Source organism: Tinamus guttatus, unplaced genomic scaffold (genome assembly GCF_059628265.1).
Source record: "Tinamus guttatus ecotype Peru unplaced genomic scaffold, ASM5962826v1 Tinamus_guttatus_pri_ptg000330l, whole genome shotgun sequence".
Taxonomy (NCBI): Eukaryota; Metazoa; Chordata; class Aves; order Tinamiformes; family Tinamidae; genus Tinamus; species Tinamus guttatus.
Genome location: NW_028288864.1, coordinates 481527 through 504478, shown reverse-complemented (window position 1 = coordinate 504478; position 22952 = coordinate 481527). Strand labels below are relative to the sequence as shown.

At 36.1% G+C, this 22952-nt stretch overlaps 1 protein-coding gene across 1 annotated transcript; it reads right to left on the bottom strand.

Annotated features, from left to right (window-relative positions):
• Positions 1 to 6823: 6823 nt before the first annotated feature.
• Positions 6824 to 22908, bottom strand: VWA3A (von Willebrand factor A domain containing 3A). The gene is made up of 21 exons (XM_010220056.2): positions 22805 to 22908; positions 22546 to 22626; positions 21986 to 22080; positions 21579 to 21698; positions 20649 to 20723; positions 19810 to 19954; positions 18782 to 18980; positions 18393 to 18463; positions 17351 to 17509; positions 15884 to 15974; positions 15291 to 15401; positions 14762 to 14859; positions 14445 to 14597; positions 13633 to 13741; positions 12756 to 12900; positions 12164 to 12308; positions 11313 to 11464; positions 10413 to 10539; positions 9970 to 10067; positions 9129 to 9192; positions 6824 to 6940 (listed from the first exon to the last, which is right to left on the bottom strand). The coding sequence occupies exons 2-21, from the start codon at positions 22618 to 22620 to the stop codon at positions 6824 to 6826; spliced, it is 2349 nt and encodes a 782-aa protein (XP_010218358.2). The 5' UTR covers positions 22621 to 22626; positions 22805 to 22908.
• Between the last annotated feature and the right edge of the window lie 44 nt (positions 22909 to 22952).

The window sequence follows — 22952 nt, the reverse complement described above, 5'->3', positions numbered from 1 at the left end:
CCTAGGCAAATATAATTTAGCACAATATATACATATTTAAGTCCTTGCAGCCTGTATTAAAATGCTTGGACTTGTCAAGCTAATCTGCATTTCTCAGACTGTGAGATGTGTGACAAACGCAATTCAGTAAAACAACCAAGAATATAGAATCCTCTCTGAGCTAGACACAGCACTGAGGGCTTTGAGCATTTTACCCAAAAAGAAAGTGGCTGATCTATCCATTCCTGTCTAGTCAAGGACTCCTCCCCAAGTAAAAGCAGCTGCCCAGCATATTTATAGTGTTATCAATCACTAATTGCTCAGTGTAAAGCAAACAACTGCAACTAACTTGGCCTCGGGTTCCACCTTAGCCAGAAGCAGAGCTCAGAGGAGCTCCCAGAATTGATGTTTTCTACCTCTCTGGTTTCCTTTACTCTGAGAAGTTCGACGGTGGCTGTGTTATGTTCTCTACATCTTAAGTCAAGTCTTTCTGGAACAAACAGAAGCTAAAGGTACAATGAGAAGTGCTGCTGCATTTAGGACTTAGACTTGCTTTCAGTCTTGAATCACTAACTCTGCTTAAAAACATCCATAGTTCGCGTAGGCACAGAGATAAATAAATAAATAAATGCAGTACTTCTAGTACATGACTTTACGAGAAAATAGCTTCAAGGTGTCAGAATGTTTGCCAGTTTGTTCACACAGAGAAGGGCCACATTTCGGAAATATACTGACTTATCAAAGTGTTACTCATATCCAGACTACAAAGCAATGTTGAAAGCTAATTGCACTATTTCGTAGAGGAATATATTAAACTTACAAAGCCAATATTAAATTGCATGCTGATAAATCCACTGATAAATCTGAGCAAGAGTGAGTAGGATTCAAGGGCACAAGAAAAACAAGACACTGAGTGCCTCCAGCCTTCAAAGAGCGTGTTTTGTCCTCATGCTCATTCTGTGGGCACTGCTTCATCGTGCCCTGCCAGGGAGAGATGAGGTCATGTCTGTGGAAATTGACACGTGCACTTTGGGGCTTGGACCATTTTTTCAGCAGGTCTCGCTGACTGGGTAGGTCTGCCAGTTTCGGAGCTACGTGGGAGGAAGCCAGTTTGGGGACTTGTATTCTGCTCCATTAGGCAACGTTGTCAAGCCCTCTATATTCTCTCCAATGCAACAGACTTATCAGGTGACAGCTACTGGTGTTGCTGGTGCATACACTAAGCACACTTATCATGAATGTTAAAATCCATGCAGAAATGCATTCAAATTCTATTTATGTTGTTTCATCAGAATCAACCAACAGAGAAGATATAGTAGATTTTTTTTTTTTATCTGCACATAATTTAACAGTGAATTACAGGAATTACACAACTATGTAAAACAGAAGACTCATTTGTACAGGTAGATTTGGATATATAGACATGATAAATTATTTAATAGAAACTATAGAAGAATCTAAGATATCGCCTTGAGGTCTTTAATCATTTTTAAAAAAACTCTCACATGAAATGTAATTAGAGTTGTTTTAGCTATCCAATTGAACATACACTCATTCTAAGATCTTGCAATATACCTTAATTATGTTATATCCGTTTTGTATTCTGGAATATTTCTTTTATCATTTTTTGTCCTACTTTTTCATTTTATCAAATGACCTTTTGTATTTATATTGGAAAAAGGATACGTAAAGACAGCTTACTGTCTTTATAATGCCATTTTTTTCAGCCCACTGCAGGGCTTTTTGTCATCAAAAGTAAAAGGGGAATTATTAGAAATTAGGCACATTAGAAACATAAGGCCAGTCTACAGATAATGAGCAAACACTTGTGTCTGTACTGTACCTTGATGTCTCGGTGTTGTGCTTTTTTGAGCCTAGTGATTAGTAGTCTGTCAACATTTATCTTCCCTCAGAGCAGATGTCTCTCAGACTATTGCTTCATATAAAAGCATTTAGTACATAAGACAAAGCTACTTATTATGCACCCAATACTGCCTTCAGTTCATTGAAAAAAAACAGAAATGACACTTAAATCTCTACAAAAATTGAAAAGAGAATTAAAAATATTTCAAAGCTAAAAGAAAAGAAGGTGAACTGCATAACCCTCAGGCTGAAAAAAGTCATATTACGGAGTTGTGCCTATTTCTTCTAGTTCAGCACGTTAATCACTAAGGGAGCATACTCTACCAGTTAAAACTGGAGATGGCTCCTTCTTCAGTGAACCTACTTTTTAAGAATCTAACAAGAGAAGAGGCAGCTAGAGAAGAGAGAACCTGATGGCTTTAAAACAACAATTTAAAATGCTATTTTAAAGCGAGATTTGAATAAAAGCAACTAAAGAATTGTGTGGATGGTTAGGGAAATTTTTCATGAGTCCAGAGGAACAGAGAAGAGGTAAGAGGCTGAAAATGGTGCATATTTGGGTCAATCTGAGGTTGATTGACCTTGGAACAGCAGGTACTAAGAAAAAACAGAGATCAGAAAAGCTAAAGTAATATATTATTTTTAATACAACTCAAACAAGGAGTGACTGACAGGATATAAAGAGAATGACAATCCTAGAAAGATCATTTTTGCAGGAATATGCTGGCTAGATACAGACAAGCAGAACTGTATTTTCAGGCCAGGGGGAAAAATAAGAGCAGTACTGCAGATGTGAGGTAACAGTTTAAAAAACAAAAAGCTCTAACAAAGACATAACTTTAGCATTAGAAGTTAGAGATGGGAGTTAAAATGACAGCTGGATACTTGGCGTGACTCACAGGCAGGCAGGATAATATGTTCTACAGTGCCCAGGGGCAGAACAACAACATAAAAGTTTACAAGACAGATTAAGCTCTCTCTTTAAGCTACCTTGAGCTAGAGTTGAGGGCTCTCTCTCCACAGAAATGTCAGAGTTATGTCAAGAACAGAGGAATGAGAATGGAAAGACTGAAGTGGCTGTGTAAGTTGCAATTATAAAGCGGTTATTGTGTTGGAGATTATCCAGAGCAGGGAGACAGGCTGAAATAATTATGAAGAGTTGAGGACGGTGACTTTCCTACCATCACACTCTGGAAGAAATTAGAAACAGAGGGCGGAAGAAGATGACAACAGATATTGAGACAAGGGAGAACAAAATCTTAATAAGCTGAGCACAGGACCCTGTACTAAAATCAGATGCAATGCGGATCTCGACTGTCCTTGCCCTAAGTTGCCCTTGCCAATTCATTTTTCCTTGGGGAAGTTGTCTTCTCATCATGAGACAGCCTCAGAAGGCCAGCTGGTTGAAGCAGCTGTCAGAAAAAGCTCATTGTGGTTTCTTTTATTCTGATTTCCTTTGACTGCTAGATCAAAGGCTGACAGGCAAAGAAAGCATTTAGCTGAATTAGGGTCTACGACACAAAGAACTGATTGGGAGCATCAGGAATCCACCACGAAGCTGCCTGTTTGTGGCTATTGCTTGTACTCTGAATTACAGACTGGTTGAAATGCTCCTCTGACGACTTTGGGTTCATGTGCTTAAGGTTCATTGTGTGCAAACCAAAGCATGAAGACACATGTCCAGATCTTGTCCCAGCATAAAATCAGCACAAAATGATGGTCCAGACTACAGAGCTAGAAAATCTACATATCCTCTCTTGGTGAGCCTGAAGGTGGAAAGGATTGGGAAATTAAAATTAAAGGACTGATTTTTTATAAATTGCTCATTGTTTTGGTATGCCAAACCTCAGGACATACTATGAAAGACCTTGGCTGTTTACTTTTAGGAGCACTAGTGCCATTAGTTCCCATGTACAACTAAAATGAAGTTTTCTACCTGAGCTATAAAGGAGAAAAACTTACAAAAATGAATACTGTGGCTTAAATAGGTGAGAAGCAATAAATTCTTTTTTGACTGGCTAAGAGGGAAGCTGGTTGAAGCTCTTGGCACTGCATGCTTGGAGTGAGCTTTGTCTTCCATCTTTCTTGAATTAGAAGTTCTCTAGGTTGGGAAAGTTCAACTTGATGACTTATCTATACACAGACTCTTTCCAATTCCATGCTTGATTGTAGCAAAAATATCTTTGCTCTGAAGTATCTTGTTCTACCATTTGATAGGCCCTGCTCTTTACTGAACTCTCTGAAGGTTGTTTTGGTATCCGGCTTTTTTGGTGCTCCTGTCTTGCTTTCCTAATGCTCGTTCCCAGGCTTTCAGATCACTTCTTTGAGTTTCAGCTACCAGCCTTTAGATGAGAAATATTACCAAAATTAATACAAATAAAATATATACTTTAAATAATTTGATTTTTACGGTTATAAATGACCATGTAAAACTTTTTGCCACTTGTCCCAGAATTCTTCCTAAAAAATACACCAAAGTAAAATCATTATAGAGTCTGAAAGATCCAAGTAACTTGAAAATACGGCTACTCCAAGTTGTTGCTCTTCATTAGTGCTATTTAGCAAAATAATGCTTCGTTACTGATCACAGGATCACAAGAGTTCTAGGATGTTGCAAAAATAACTCCATAACAATAGTCTCTCTTCCTATATTGTACTTTTTAAAAATTGTAAATCAGGGTTGATCACATGATTTTGAAGACTTTGTTGTGAACTTGATCAATTCTGCTGAAATAGTTTCAGCTTGAAAAGCTATGAGACAGCTCTCAAAGTACACTTACAGAAACTACTCAAGAGTAGCAAATCTGAATAAAAATCACCATATGGTGTTTTACAAAAGACACTGAGTTAGCAGTTGTCAAGAACATCATATTACAGCAACACAAACATACACAATTTACCATTCTGTTTTTTCAAAGTGCAGAAAGGATGACAAAATATTAATTGACTAAAGAAGAAGATCCATTAATCTAAAATACACAGCAAATGATATTTTCTCTAAGCAAACAGGAAGATATCCTAAAAAAAAGAATAGGTCATTTACCATTTGGTTATTAGCGGCAAACATGCATACATGATCAAATGGCAGATTCATTAGATCCTCTGAGACCTCAAAAGATCAGCTGAGTTTATAATTTAATAGTCTATTTTAGAAGTAGAATATTTTTAGAATTTAGAATTTTCAGACTTTAGAATAATTAATATTTTAGAAGTAGATACCTGCTAGTGGAGTTCTATCAGACCGATAGCAACACTGGACATGCAGTTGTTTCCACTGTTACTGTCAAGATTAAAGAGTAATAAAAATATAGCGATACCCTCCTTTACCAACACATTTCAGAAGAAACAATTCAAAGTATGCATATATTGGTCCAATTTATTCATGTTATCAGTGCTTCAAAATCCAGAAATCACGGTATCTGAATCTGGGACAGGACACAAAATATTTATTTTTCATATAAATTTTACGTAGCGATAAACATTAGCACATATCAAATATTTCTGAAGAGCAAAGTAGCCCTTAAAGCAGCAGCGCAACGCAGTATTAACACAATGAGATGTCATCTAAAACCAAAAGCATGCACCATCCAAATCCAACATTAAATACAACTTCATAACAGTACAGTATTCTTCAACCTCCTTACTAAGTTAGACAAGCATGACACAGCTACAGAAGCCTCAAAAACAGAAATTTTTTCTACACTCTTCAGCCAGTCAGGTGCAAAGCTGAGATCAGATCCTTCTTAAACCCATCAGTCTTTATTATCACACATAAACATCCATTTATTTTTTTCCGTTTTTCCTGTATCGTTGGGTATTGTAATGTATGATCCTCTTTATTTCAGTATCTCCTCTTGGAAGGAAACCACTGCTCATAAATACTATTAAGTATTCCTATAGAACATGCCATATAAAATGCTTTTCAAAATAGGTTTCTCTCATTTACTTTGTAGTTCAGCTGCTTTGCAGGCTACACAGGGTGATTACAGGTTAAATGCAGTAACTGTAAGACTGCATTGATGAGTCAGGGAGAAAATGGGTTAAGAAACTAAGCATCAGTAAAGCAACTTCACTAGCAATATTCCCCTTAAGGTCTTGTTAGACAAGGGGGCAGTACACAACATCAAAAGGAAAGATACAGAAAAGCATCCTTAAAAAAAATGCTGAATTAACTTGTACTGGAGAATTGCTTCAAAAAATAAATTAAAAAAACGCCTCAACTGATATGTTTGCAGGTTTAAAAAAAACGTTATTGAAGAGAAATTCTACTATGATTCCTTCCAAATGCAAAGGGTTTTTAACTGTCATTGCACTGGAAGAGGGAAGTACAGATCATCATCACTGCTTCCTGCCCATAAAAACAGTGAAGGAATTAAAAGGGCATGAGAGGCACCTTAGGATGGATGGAAGAGGAAAGCAAGAGGAATTATGCCAAATGCTGATTCTGAAGCCTAAACTTATTGACCATTTCTCCTAGTTGTAGTGCAAAGCAGGGAGACTTGAGACTCCACCTGCCCATCACCCTTGCTCCATACCCGAGTCAGGAGTGTTTTCTTTTCTGGCCTCTGTGCCAGTTTACTTCAGCACAGCAATCGGAAGCTGCAAATTACAGCGGTTCATGAGCTGTTCCATGCTGAGGATACCCACCCCTGCTGCAAACCCAGCAATCTTCTGATAGGTGGGAGGTCACATTCTTGAAGGTGGTAACTGGTTTTGCTGTTTGCCTTTAATCCATTGTATGCAAATCAAAATACTCAGTGAGTCACAGCAATGTCACAATTTACAAACAAGCTGGTAGTCTTTGTTAATTATAAAATTCCTTTTTATTAGGTCTTAAATACAATGAATTGCACTCCAGGAAGGGCAAACTGGGAGGGCAAGTGACATATATATGAGATCAACATAGAAAAAGCATTAACAGAACACACAATCAGGTGGTCATTAACGATCCACCACCTTAAAATATTTCTCTAAGTATTCCTCAGATTGATGGGAGCAGGTAGGACAAGATTCCCCAGGAAGGAAATAGGCAGGAGACAGAAACCATACTTAAGAGGAGGGATCTCCTCCAAGCAGACCAACCGGCAAGGCCACGAGGCTTCGGACGCGCACAGACAAGAAAGGCGGCACTGCCTGAGCTTACAAAGAACGTGAAATTGGAGGGGTGAAATGACCAATACCCTCACACTTTACCACCTTGAACTTCTCCGGTCACACAAATCCTAGTGTAAACATCTGTTCCTTACTCTTCTGTTGTGTTTTTCTCAAATAGAACTGCCAACTTATGCCATCAGCAACTAGCAGACTTCTGAATTGCTAACACCTACTTCAAGCCTACAAGGGGAGCATGCCCGGAAGATGCAGAGCTGTCTTCACAGGATAGGAAGCCATTATGTAAGAATTTAATTGAATTTCTGTGCAAACTATCAGTGCCTGCTTATACAAACACAACCAGGTTTTACCAGCAACAGGGATGGCAATTGTTTACATGTCTGCAGATTTCTGAATCCACTCTAAATCCTTCACTAGTGACAACATAAAAAAGAAAGACTGGGAAGAACTATTAGCAAACTTCTTGAGGAAAAAATAATTACTCCAGTCTTTGTTTTTTTCTGCTAGTTTCCTGGATTTTTTTTTTTAATTCAAAGCTAGCATGAAGATTTCTCTTTCTAGTATCATCTAGTATCACTTGCTCAGGCGAATAAGCACCAGTAATCGTATCTCAAGCCAACTGCCAGAAAGACATCTCGGACATACTGCCAACTAACCAAAGTAATTCTTAGTGCGATTCAGCACATTTTTTCCTAGTTTCAAGAGAAACAAGAGTTGAGACCCTGTGCAGTTACTGCCTGCATTAGAAATTAATTCAATTTTCTGTAATTTGTATTACCTATACTGATAGCTATCCTCTACTTAAACTTAGACTTTGGAGAGTTCAAGGTTTGATTTCTGAGATCTGCAAAGTCTGCAAGTGAATAAGTCAGCAGTACTTGTCATCTGTAACCTCTCTTCTTGCCAGAAAAGCTCAGAGACAAAGAGTATTTCTTCTACTCTTTCCTCTTGAAGCTGGAAGTTTTAGGCACATATTGAAAAGCAGCTGTTTAGTCATACCACTCCAAACCTCTTCAGCACCCTTTGTTGGTCTAAATCTTAATCCTACAAGTCAAGCACATGGATAGTTTTTTAAATACAAATCAAAATGTATGAAACACATGGGCTCAACACCACATCTGATAAAAATGACACTGCAAGAACAGTATAAATTGAGTAACTAGCAATTTTCCTGACTACCTTCTTAACTGTGCTACAATGCTATGGACTTTTTCAAGACATGAAAGAAATGTCTTGCTATGTTTTACAAGCAGTTTACCTTGGAAAGACGAAGTCTGAGATAGATAAGGAACACTAACCTCTATATCTACATGCCTGTAACAGCTTACTTGTTACAGGATGGTTAAACATCTGTTCCCAAGTATCCCTCTTCAGCAGTCAGCCCCTATACACTGAATTCTGCACATATATGACCAATGACCAGGGTCCGTTCCCTGTGAAGCAGATATTCTTTAATGAATGAGTCTCGACAAGACATTTTTCTTCTCTCTGACTGGACAATATTTGTAAGCCAAAATACAAATTGCAGGAGGCCTCTGCAGTTATTTGCATGCCTATTTTTCCCCTTAAAAAAGGCTGTGACATCTGCTTTTGTCAGTTCTTGCCTTTCTTGTTTATCCAGAGAAAGTGTTACTGACTTTTCATACAGCAATTAATCTTTTTCTGTTATTTTTGTTTTGCTAACTTAAAAGCAGCATTTTGGCTCTCTGAGATGTTTCGTGTGTCCAGTTGCCTCTCCTGCTGTCTTATACAGTTTTGCATTAGAAGATCATGTCTTTCCTCTTAATAGGGTCTTTTCCCAAACAGTTCTATCCATTTAAATTAGTAAATCACACATCCCATGTAGCAATTATTTCAGTCTTTACATCTGGCCCTAACCCATACTTAGCAGATTGCTCTTGAAACAGAACAAAACTGTTCATAAATACCAACATCCATCTGCCTAGTCCAAAGTGAACAGTTCTTTTTCGAACTGTTCTTTGTCTATATTAGTTCCATGTCAAACTAACACTGCAATCATAACATCTTCAACTCTGAAGAAAGTCTCTGCTGGAAATTAATACTTATTTACACAAAGATTACAAAACATTACTTTTATATTGACAAATCTAAGCTATATATTGACATATATAAACTATACATAAAGTGTGATCTATTTGCGGTGATCTATTTACCTGAGCACTTTTTTTAAAGACAGAATTGTCCTTTTGGTTTACATTCCATTTTTCTATCAATAACCTATTAAAACCAAAAAGAAGAAAAAAAAAATTACAGCTGTTTTTCATAAAGATACATAGTAGCTATGCATATTCCTCTGCTTAGCCATGCCTTTGTATAACAGAAAACAGGTAGCTAGAGGCAAAGAGAAAGTATGATAGATGATAACTGGAAGAGTAGATGGATTGAGATAGGATTGTTTGAGAACAGAAGTGTCGAACATTATTCCATGCAGGTGACAATCTCAGCAGAGAATGGCATGATTAGAGAAGTCAGGCTGAGGTAGGGTACAAGAAGCCCATGTAGACTTTAGAAAATAAAAAATGAACTGTGTTTCATAGCAACAGGTCAGACTAACGAGGTACTAAAAAGGACAATGCATGACATTAATGACAGTTTTTAAATTACATAGAGGGGGGAGAATGATTTGCATAAGACAGAACTTAGCAGGGAGAGAAATTCATATATTTCTATTCAAAATAAGAGTCAGAGATCAAGTGACAGAAAGAAAAAAAATACAGCCTTGTTTAACATTCTCAAAACCTGCTCAGATCCTCTACTGCAAGAGTTGTGCTAGATCTCAGAACTAAATCCCACTAAGGCAACAAGCTTGTTTGCATGGCAGTTTCCAAATCACAAGAAAACACTAAAATTGACAGCACAAGGAAAAAAATGGTGATTTTTAAAAGGCTGACACTAAGTCACATATTCTTGTCATCCTTTCATGGAAGGAGGGGGGGAAAAAAAAAAAAAAAAAAAAAAAAAAAAGGATTGAACGCTGCTTTATAAAATACTCACTTCAAAGAATTTGCCTGCTTTAAAAAACTTCTGGCTTTTGTTACTTCTTGAGTAAGTTTCTTTAAGTCATCTCCTTCAAAGTAAGGGAAAACTGGATCCTGAAAACAGAATTAAAATATACTTCACTCGCACTTGTGTTTTTTTTTCAATTTCTAATAATTTAATTAGCTGAGCAAAAGCTCTGAATCTCACTGCTCGCAAATACTACTGGGATAATTATTTACAGAAGGAAAGCAAAATAACTACTTAGAACATAGTTTGACTCTGCTTTGCCTCTCTTTGCAGAGAGGCAAAAACAGATATAAGGATTTATCTGCCTTGTTTCAGTGTGAAGTATCTAAGGAGTCTTGCATTTATTTTCTAATGATTTTTCTTTTTTAAATGGAGCCTGATGAACTATGTTGAAATTAAACAAAACCAATCCAAAGAATCACTTAACATACATCATCATCATCAAGCCCTTCTGTCAGCATTCTGTGTGCTGCTAATTGTCCATCCACATCTTCAATACAGCAATGGTAGCGCCCTCCTGTTTGAGAAGCAAGTTTCTTCAGAAATTCATTAGCTTTTCTGTTGGCAATAAAATAGAAAGTTACTTATAAAAACTCTAACAGCAGCAACAATAAAAGAATTTCATAAAGACTTCTCAAAAGAATCTTTTGTTCAAACAAACAGTTTGAAGGACTTCATTATAAACTTGATTTCTAATCTTCTAAGCAAAACAAACAAACAACAACAACAAAAAAAACACCTCGGATATTACGTAAGAACAAAGAAACCCAGCTGGCAGGGAAAGCAGAATAGTATTTTACATAGGGGATGGAGCAGTTGTGTGTACTCTATTTTTACACCCTTTTGTAAGTGCCTACTACTTGACCCAAACATGAGTGTTGGGAGTGTAGTTATTACATTCTCATTACAAACACCCTAAGTCACAAACCTTTATTACATTTTTTTTCCTGTATCGTTTTAGAGTCATCTCTCTCCTAATGATTAACACCCTTAATGGTGCTAATTTTAATATTACTTCTGTTAATATCAAGTAAGCTGCAAGAATTGATTAAATTCTAGAAGTGGATACTAAAATCTCCATAACTACAACACAGTTCTTCCAAAAGGAAGCAGCAGTTTTTGTTTCAGAACAACTCAGTGACATCTGTCTCCTTTATGAGCTGATTCGCTTAACAGACAATGATCCATCACTGACCAGTTAACCAAATGACATGCAAGTCATGAGCTCAACTCTGGTGTCCACTGAGCTGAGCACATGGACACGACAATGCAAACCTCTTTGACACCAAGTAAACTTGCACTTTTTTAATTTTTTGAAAAATATCATATACCTGTCTGTACAGCTAAAGGAAATAGTGTGGACTTTAATATCTTGTCTCTTTCTGAATTTTTCAATTTCTTTTAAAATGAGACTGCAACTGGTGTCTGGTTTTCCATCAGTCAATACATAAACAGCTTCTATATCTTGAAAATCGAAAGCCTTCTGAAAAAAGGAGAAAAATAATTTTAAATCATTAGGACATTTTACATAAAAACATACATTTCGGAATGAAAACAGTATTCCAATAATATGATAGCTATATATTCATCACATCATAAATCAAGTTAGTGTTATCTTTTCCTTTTTAGTAGGTATGAAGGAGATCTTAGTTACTGCTTAGCAAAGATGTAATTCCTTAAAACGGATTGTTTGTAGTATAATGCAATAAATCTAGAAGAAAGGTGTCATCTAAAAGTGACTCACTGAAACAAGCTAGAAGTGAGTGGGTCCACTGGTCTGGTTTCAGGCAACTGCTCACAGGAGATTGTCACACTATGGTTTGTATGCTGGAACTTATAGATGTTTAATGACTCAAAGCCAGGCCTATTAGGATTTGGCCTTTTTATATTATGAAAGTTTGCTATGACAGTCATTTGAAGAACTGGCTATTTTCCTTCTCCAGTTCACTCTAAATGCATGGAGGTTAATGCCACTATTGACATTTCACGTTTTCCTTAAACTGAATACAAGCAAAGAATTCTAGTATTTATGAGCTTTGGGGACAGGAACAGTGACTTGATTCCACATCTGTTCAAGGTTTTGCAGGTAGAAAGTCTTGTGCATTTTGACCAAATAAAAACAGTGCTTTATTACATCTATACCATTTCTTCTTCACTACAATATCATATGCAGTTTACTAACCTGCAGAGCCCTAAGGATGCATGTATTACCATAAGCTTGTAATCTGGACATCCACTGAACAGCATCATGACATGCTTCATCAGTTGCCTCCACAAGATACTCTCTCCAACTCTCCAGGTTTTCTGCAAAGCTCAACAGGTTAAACCTGGCAGGAAAGACAGCCCACAACATTTAACCCTAGCCAATATTATCCATCATCTTGGATGAAGAAGATTCAAAATAGAAGAAGAAAGAAAAAAAAAACCCACCACCTAACAACTTATCATTGAATTATGATTGAAATAGAGTTTTCAGCTTCAGAAGTGTCAGAAAGTGTATCTTATTCTGAGTTACCAAAAAAATGTCAAAGAATGATGAGCCCAACAGGATAAACAGCATCACAAATGGCAAACGAGACCCCAAAATTATAGAGCAGAGAATCAGAAGTTGGCTACAAAGAACAATACAGCCATTCATGTCATTTGCATGTTTTAACACCACCATACAGTAGTTACTTGTACTATCCTTCAGTACTGTTTTATTAATAATTGCTACAGAACATTACATAAAATAGTAGTACATGTTTCCATCTTTATCAGCAGTTTATACATACCTGAGTTCTTTTCTTCTCAGTTGTTCCCAGATGAGGGAGGTAAGTTCTTTTGTGACATGTGGCAAATAAGGCTCCATGGAACCAGATGTATCAATCAAAACACAGACATTTGCTTCCAAAATGGTACCAAACAATCTTCGGCTTCCTGGACAACAACATTAAGACTAACTAAGTGTCATTTCATAGGTTAATTTTTCTGAACATACCATTTTTTTGAGTATACTTTAAAATATTCAGTTTTTAGAAGTTATTCTGTGCATACTTCTGTGTAACTGTATCATTTTAATCTGAAGGAGAAACCAGGTAGTTCAAGGGCTGACAACAAGAGAGTCTTTTGCCATTTCAAATCCAGCACTATCAAGCATTAATTATTCGCCAATCGTGGCAATTTACATTATTTGCTGATGTTACTTTGCAATTCAGAAAAGAATTGATGCATTTCATAACAAACATCGTAAGAGAGCAGCAGAAAGATCAAAATCAGGGAAACTGAGTTTCTGAATAGTGCCCATTATATGGGCACTGAAAGTGCATAAAGGATGCAAAAAAGCACATTTTTTCCTACAACCATTCCTGTATACATTCTGTTAACAGAAAATTTCTGATAATAGCAACATCTGCCTAGTAGTATTCATCAATTTAACATAAAGAGAGTGAAAATGTACATCACAGCACTAGTTATTTAACAGCAAGCTGCAAGTATATCAGGACAGTTTTGCAACCATTCCGTGGCTGCAAGAATAAACAAACAAAATTGCTCCTTGCTTGAACCTTGTATTTGACTATCCCATATTTGACTATGTCCAGATTAATCCTAGTAGAAAGAGCAAATAAGACTTTTTTTAACCTATGCTTTATAAAAAAACTGATGCAATACCTGACAGAAGCCACTGTATTCTTTGTACATAGCGCTGCAACACCTTCTCCATTTGTTCAACATAGCTTTCCAGCTCTTTAGGCCGAAACTGCAGATGTTTCACAACCCCCTGTAAAAATCCAATTTGTACAAGAGCATCTTATTTCACAAGATTTGAGTTCAGCTGCTCTATATGCATTACCTGCATTAGAAATCAGGGAGATTAGCTCTTTTTTTTTTTTTCTTTTAATCTTTAAATATATGAAATGCTGCAAGAACACTTTTGTAACTCTATTGCTATTAAATAGTTGGTTTACTCAAATTAGGAAAACCTATTCTCACCTCAGTCACTTGTTCATGACAACAAAATTATATCATTTGACCGGACAGGGTCATCTGTTTGCATTATCGTGATAGTTTTATACATGCAATAGACCAGCAATATCTTAGACTTAGCTTGCTATGCTTCTCTCCACTTATTCCACAAACCAAGGTAATGAAGATTCAACAGCTTCCCAGTTTCCACTTGCACATGATTTCTAAAGAATTAAATAAAATCCCTGCTTTAAAATGTTTTTCAGACTGTATGAACAGAGGAGATCCCATACAATCTAAAGATCCCATACAGTTTGCACTTCAAATATAATAAATATTTCTCATACTGAATATAAACAAACCCACCTTTCTAGTTTTCTTTGCAGAGTAATTGAGAGAGAACAGGAAATTACATGATGAGCATCACCCTAGCAAGGCACAATCAGTCACCAGTGTGCACTGTCTTAAACACACAGCTGTTTCACTGATGTACATACATAATATTTACAAAAACTTACATTGATTTCTACACTAGGGAAGATAGCACAATATTTTGCTGATACTTTCTTATGCAGAGTCTCCACAATTTTCTTTTGGTGAGTACAGTGTGGACCAAACATCAGCCTGGGCAATTCCAGTTTAAGCTTCTTAATACTGTACTTGGCCAGCCACTTGTAAGACAAGCAAATGGAGCAGTGGTTGAATTAGTAAACATTACCACTGGCTACTAAGTAATGATACATTGTACAGAACAATCAATATACATCACAACGTTCATATTAATTCATATTAAGCTTTTTCTAAAAGGGCAGTTTATTAGTAATGAACTAAATACCTCTTCACTTGAACAGATTTCTTCTTTTTTTGGTAATGTAACAGAAGGAACCAACTTCCTCGTGCTCGTTCTCTCTGGATACTTTCGGGATACAGCACCTCGTAAGAACACAAATAAGGTAATACGGGAGCCTCAGGTTAAAATCACAGCCCTTCTGAAGTCACATGAGAGCTTTCTTCTTGGTAAGAAGGCCACCAATCTTTCACAATTTTGCATTTGACAAAGTACATCAAAAAGATGCCTTCAAACAACTTTTATTTATATATAGTCACTTATTTTTAAAACTTATTTTGTGCAAAAGATTCCAAACCATGCTTTCTCTTGTACACCTTGTACACCACAATGACAGCTTTTTTTCCTTACAGCACCTTTACAGAAGATCTCAAAATATACACGCAGCCACTATTTGATATCTTAAACTCACTTCTATTAACATTTTAAAGGCCACTCTTTATTGGTCCATTAATATCCAAATATTTTTACTATAAAAGGTTGATATATTTACCATCACATCTTGATAAACACTTACCCACATTTCTTCCTCTATCAGTATAGAATACTGACATAGAGAACTCTGGCTTTTTCTTTGATTTACATTTTCTTTTACTCCCATTCTGAGACCATTCTTTTACTGTTTGCGCTACAAAACAAAGAAAAAGAAAAAAAAAGTCTTGTTTCAACTAAGGATAAAACTCTGACAAACAGTCTGCTTCAGTTCATAGTTTCCTGTTGCCACAGATAAAAATATTATTTTTCTTAGATCTCAGTTCAAAACCCATATTATAGACCTGCTCATGCCGCTTTCATACGAGTGACAACCAAAATCTTTAGCAATTTATAAATTACCATCAAGAAGAATGTCACTATATAAAAGGTCAGAGGTTAGAATAAACAGAATATATTGAAAGAACCTATTAACACATCACACAGAACCTCACACGCAAAAAGTAATCCAGATTCTAAAATACTACTTCACATGAACAATCTGTTTTCAATAGTAGTAGATACCAATGCTCAAATTTAAGTAACATACTTAAAATTAAATTACATGTCTCTCCTCTAATGTAATATTACCTTAACAAAAATCAAAGAAAAACTAAAACTCCCCTAATCCATACAGACCTGGTGGAATCTCTGCTTTGGCACTAGTAGGACGCCACTTCAATGCTCTTACATCAGCATTTCTCTCTTCACAATGGTTACTTTTAATAATCTATGAGAACAGGAAATTAAATATTTCAGCTAGATCATAACTGCGTAGCTTACGAAGGATACTTCCTGTTTTCAGTATTCTCTACATCTTGATTCACTCTCATGCTTCTGACACAGCAGACTGCAGTACAGACTTTTTAATGTGATTTCTTGCTATGTTAATTACTTAATTGCTGTGTCTCAATTATCTGCCAATTTCAATGGCTGCCAAAAAACGGAAGAGTAACATCTTTAGAGACAGGCAAGTTTAGATCAGTTTTTGTTTTACTACTTGAAGCAGCAGTCTGTTATACTAGTGGCACTATTTTATAGAATACATTACACAGTATTTTCTTTCAAGGTTTTATGAAGTATTGAAAACCCAATAGGATCAGACCTCCACTGGGACATAGGACATTCAATTAATCAATACTCAATTTTCTAATTTATTTTACAGCTCAGTTGTAAACACCACACGAAAGAAATACCAGACATGTAGAGACTAACCTGTTTTCTTATATGTTTAATTCTTATATACCTATGCTATGTATTTATATCTCTGGGCGATTACTCTTTTCCTGCATTTGTGAGATGGTGTTGAGCATACACTATTTCTGATAAAATAACACCACTGACCTGTTGAGCTCACCTACAAAAGTCTTTCCAACATGAGCTCACATACACTGGACAAAGCTATTCCTATTTCAAAGATGAAACCTTAGACTTTCATATCAAAAATTATATACTCTGAAACATTATGTTATGTGTCTAACCACGTATATACCAAAGTGGTAAGCACTGGCACTAGTCATAATGTGCATTGCAGATTTGCACACCCACTCAAAACGTCTATGCAGTCAAAATTAACAAGGAAAATGTTAGAAAACCCAAAAGATTTCACAGAAATAGTGTGACTGAATGAAAATAAGCACAGGAGGAAGGTGACAAATCCTGAATTCTAATCCTAAATCAGTGCTACTCAGCTTCAGCTGCCTGTGTAGATGAACAGGATACCATGCAATTCAATATTCACTAGAAGGCTTTGTAAGATAAAGGTAACTTGGTAAATAGATTTCTGCTCTGCCTTTGTCATTGTTAAACACTGATTTTTAAGATCAAAGGAGGCATTATTTAATCAAATTTTTGACACTACAGTTTATTTCCATTATATTTAATCACTTAGCAAGATTAAAATGTTCTTTTTTTTTGTTTATGTAACATTTTGAATGCAAGTTAAAACATGAATTTGGAGTACTACCACAGTAATGTTCTTTTTTTCCTTCAAATTTTCAGCCTGAGCACTTGTCTTGAAAAAGAGATATTCATCTGATACTCAGCTAAGATCACTGATAAAAAATTGACAGCATCTTAAATATGGGACATGGAAGGATTTCAAACCATTCTAGCCAGACTCAGAGCTGTGGGTTTTGGAGATGGCAGTTTCTGTGGCCATTTTTTCTCTTTCTTCACAAGCATCTTTGAATGTCTTTCTGGTATAAATGGATTAACAGACTGAGTTCCTGAACGTTGCTTTAAGGATTTCACTAGGAGCGCACACTAAAATGAAAATTCAGATTAGTAATTCATACACAGGCAATTTAAGCAAAAAACATTTCAAAGACAGACATTATTTTAATAATACATGCGATTAATACCAAATTAATCAGTGTGGTAACACTTAACAGCCCTAGCCCAAGAAGAGCCGTCTCATGCTATGCTTGTTCAAACACACAGGAGGGAATCCTCCCTGCTCCGAGTAGATGTTCTAAAGGCAAGGCAACCCAGTATGTGCAACCTAATATATGCATATGTTAAATGACACTATAAAACAGCAAAAAAGTCCCACTAAATATTCCTTCCTCTTGCCTGCAATTTTTCTCATCAAAAAACTTTTGATGCTCAGGCTAGCGTGCAACAACTGGCCCAGACCTCTGGACAGAAATCTCACTGTATACATCTCTGTAATTATAATTTTGTAAGAATCAACTATCATATTGCTAGGCTGCCTATACTACCACAGCTACTTTGCCTGGCAGCACTCTGGAAACAATGCACACAACAGGGAGAGGTACTGTTTTGTTTAATTCTACACCCTCAGGACACTTGAGAAATCAGTTTTTTAGAAATTAACAGATATATCATGCCAAAAACAACACTGCCTCTCTCCACTGTGATTTATATAGAATAAAGGAACAATTATTTATACTTGAAAAATCATGTGATTGCAAACAGGAAGAACCACTTTAACTCATCTCCTTATATTTGGTATGGAATCACTGACAGTCTAATATCAACCACAGCAATGCTATTATATAATTTCTTCCTAAGGTCCTTGCTACCTGTTTGATAAGGATTTTCATTTGGTCCCATCTTCTGCACTGTCAGATACACTAACACTGCTGATTTTTTTTCCCCCTGAAGAAAAACATAACATACATACCTTGTGGGAGTAGCTGATTGCTTTTTCCATTTCAGACACAATAATGTTGATATCATCACTTTCAAAAATACCTGATAGTCAAATATATGCTTATCAGTAGATAAACACCTTGTATACAACTTCTAGAGCATTTGAAAAAGTAATGAGAAGAAAAAAATCTATTTCAATTAAATTCAAATTCCTGCATTAAAGGTACGCTATAACAAAATTTTTATTCTGCAATGTAACTGCAAGCCTTAGTCAGGCTAGGACCTCCGTTTGTATCTCAGTGCTAGTACAGCACTGTCATATCCTAGAAAATAAATTATTTGTTTTGGAGAAAAAAAGGCACTAATAAAGAACATTATCTAATGAAAAAGTATTATCTACCAACTTTACTTTTCACATACCTGCTTCTCCAAACCAGTGAAATCTTCCATTAGCTGCCTGCACAATTTCTTTAAAAGCACCGGCAGTTTCGGCTGGATTAGCATAGCGAGCTGGAATAACGCTCCCGGAGTCGACATCTGCCACAACATTGAACAGACAAACATGGAGCTGCAAATCACAACCGCTGCAGGTCTCAGCCACATAAGCACTAAGCGTGTGCTGCAAGACAAAAAACAAATAAACAAGCAAACAAACAAGCACACACGGAGTAGTGACCTTCTACCTTAGAGGAGTTCCTGTCTACTCAACTGGTTCCTGAACTGTGGTGCGAACATCCCCAACCCGAGCAGTACAAGAACACCACGCGAGGGGCTGACTGCATTTTCTGATCATGCACATACACAAAAACTGCTGCTGCTGCCAGTACTCCTGACAAAGGTAACAGTGTTGCCGCAGCTAAGACGTGAGATGTGGGTTGATATGGGCAGCAAAGACTTGACTCACGGACGTCAAGGTAGATGTGTACTAACACAAAGAAGTCAGGATGGACCCACTCACCTGAATTTTGGGACACATTATCAACATGGGCTTTAATGGGTTATTGTTATTCAGAAAGGCAGCTTTCTCTACATACTGTATTATAAATTTCCACTGTAAAATTACTTGCAGCTTTGCTCCCATAGATTAAAAGGGAATGATATCATAATATTAATGGTCAGAGCTGGCTTCTTCACACTCAGAAATTTGCCAGTGGAATAATAACCCAAGCTGGAGTGAGAGAGGAATCCCCAAAATATCTCCAAAACTATGTATGATTAATATTATTTGATATTAATACCCATTACTAACATTTACTATTTACAACACATAAACAGCAATTGTAGAAATCGAAGCCAAAGATTTATGCTGGTTTAGACACGTGAAAAAGAAATACTTTGCCAACAAACTACAGTGACTGGCATAAAGAGAAAAAAAAGAGAGAAAAATGAAGTTGAGTTTGATTGGATAGAAATTTACTAATAGTTGCAAAATCTGTGATGATACTCACTGTTTCCTGATCAGGTATCCCAGTAGTAAGCAGATATATTCCTTGTGATCTGTGTTTATCTTTGTCTTTGAAATCTATTTCCACAGCCCTCCTGAGAGCAGACATTAAATTTCTACTCCCTTTGCACTGCAAGCTCAACACCCACCTTAAAGGACAAGTTTTACATGTAAACACAGGTCAAAGAATAAAGCAATGACATATATATTTCTTTTCAGCTTAAAACAAAAGAGAGAATGCTAAAAGTCCTAAGTAACACTGCACTGGAATCTGAAAATTTTAACAGTAACAGCCAGCAAAACCAGGTTATATGATAAACTCTGGCCACTGTGGTTTGTGACCATGGCAGACTAGTTTTTAAGGTATGAGACAGAGAACTGAAATGAATTATCTATCTCTGCACTTTATGCAGAATAACTGTAATAGAATTTATAGCTTTGCTATGGAACAAAGTAAAGCTACAGGAGGTATATACAGAGGGTATAATACACAGGCAAAAACTTGGAATTGGGTACCAGTGTATGTGTGTGGAAAATAAACACCTTGGCTTTTCGACCTCACTTCAGCTTGAAGTTGTTGGGAATTTTAAATGTATCCAGTGTGTTTCTTACACGGACACTTCTGTACCCATAGGCTGATCACTCGAAATACAAAGTCCCTATGATGCTGTTTTCACAACAAACCATCATGAACAAATAGTTCATGGTAATCTATTTTTGTAATATACTCAACGTTTCTATTTTTTAAATAGTTCACAACACTGATTAAACCTAATATACCTAGTATATGTTTTATGGTAAGTCCATTTGTTTAATTAAAAACTCCAAGTTATTTGATCCTACCTCCAGGCACTTTGTAAGTTTTTGGGCTGGGAAGGAACCAGTTCTGGCTGCCAAGGCACAATGTCATTCCCAAAGCTTTTACAGAAAGATAACAGAAATTAATTTCCAGATCATGTTTTACACACAGGTACATGGAATAAATTCAGTAAAAAAAAAAAAAAAAAGAAAAAAAAAAAGATTTGGGGTATTCTAGATGTAAATTATCTTACGCTAGTTCCTATTACAAACCATTTAATTATTCACTTATCCATTATCTAGGGTGGAGAGCTCTTCAACGCTGTAGACCTAAATACATTTTCCTTTCTCAGTAGAAGATAAGTGACCTGGTAAAGCTCAGCAGAAGCTATGAGGATTGTCCTTCCCTCTACCCAAAACAACCAAACCTACAAAATCCCAACCCTGAGATGCGACCCAGAGCTATGTCCCTCCTGTGAGGCAAGGGCTCTGATCTCCCACAGAGTCTGGGACTCTGGAGTTGCTGCCTCTCACTGTTTCCTGATATGCAGCAGCTGTTGGGCAGCTGAACAATACTGTAGTAGTTGTATGTATTAGAAAAACTATTGGAGTCACTGTTTATTTTAAAGGGTATTTTCAGTAATGATGTCTGTGAGGTCTCCAAAATTCTCTTATAGAAAAAGTTTCTGATTTGTGAATGAATATTGTTATGAATAACACATATAGACTTCTCTTCCTATTGTATGATACATCCAATTTCAGTGAGCCTCAAATAAAACAGTGATTTTAATTACTAAATTGACCTCCGTATCAATACTTCTATCCAATAAGCATACATTAGTACTATTCTTGTAAATATTTCACCATGAAATGTTAATTTTAAAAAATCTAAAATGTACTATTAGCAACTATAATCCATTACATCTTACATTGCATTACAATTATTTTAAAAGAAAATCTTAAATGTCTGCTTACGCTATAATATTGAAGTAATCCTTATTTGACATTTGTTCCTCAAGCAAGAGTCGCAAATAATGTTGAATATGGATGATGTACGTAGAATTTGTCACTGATATATCAACAAGTATAACCACCCTACATAAGAAATGCGTTAGTCAAAAAAATCTTATTTAATTAGATATTATGTTCACTGTATTCTTCAACTCAATAAGGAAATTATCTTCTAACCATGAATAAAAATGTATGAATACTGAATATATAGAAAAAAAATCTGCAAAATGTTAGCTCAGTAAAGGAAATCAGCTTTACTAAGGTATGTAATTTACTAAGGGTACTAGCACATGCAGTACCATATTGGCTGTTGACCCTTAAATAAGACCTTTTTGCCTACACACACAAAAAGGGTTGTCAAAACACAATACCTCCTCTCACAAACGCTTCCCCATATTCTTCTGCTGGCAGCAGATAGCCAGTCAATTCGTCTCTCATAGATTCTTACCATTTTACCAAGGAGTTTCTGTGATAAAATATAGAAGAAATAAGCTATAAGTCAAGTAAGTCTTTTTATTACAAAACACTTAATCTAGAAGTGAAATAGCAGCACCGTAATGAAACAAATAACTGAGAACAACTGAGAAAAAATTAATGTCAAAACATTGTCAAAATTATTGAAAAGCAAAAAAGAGTAAAATCCATGAGGAGAACATACAGTCACACTCCCCCAACACTCATACACAAAGTGTCTAAAAAGTCTAAACTCTCCTGTTCTTCCCCTTACTTGTGCAAAATGTCAATATTCTGTACAATGTAAACACTCTCCTTATGCATAAACAATTTTAAGGTTAATAGATGCTTACACTGACCATGGCAAATACCAAAAAATGCTAACACCCCCATTCTAGCCAGGTCTGTAATTCACCTGCAAGCCTGAGAACAGGGTAATTTAGCCCTGATGAGACCAAGACAACCCCAGACAACTCACTTGATAGTTGTATAATAGTGGTGCATCAACATGGATATTTTTCACAGTTCCATCATGCCATTCAAACTGCAGCATAGCTTTCTAGAAGGATAAATACTGTAATTAGGTGTTTACAGAAGCCTATATAAACTACATGAACATGAAGTTTACTTCAATTAAAGCTGTAGCATGTCACTATATTACAGAGTAATGATTTTTACCAGAAAAATGAAGTAGAAATAAAAACAGGAAAAAGATGCAAAGGGTTCCCATCCCTTACCTCATGTATAGTTGATGCTACTGTTTTTTGAAGAATAGGTACAAATTCTTCTACAGGAGAGAAAGCATTAGGAGCCAAAACCTGATAAATGTTCAGCTTCTTAGCTGTAGGAAGGAACAAAGAAATTATAGGAAATACAAGGTTTATC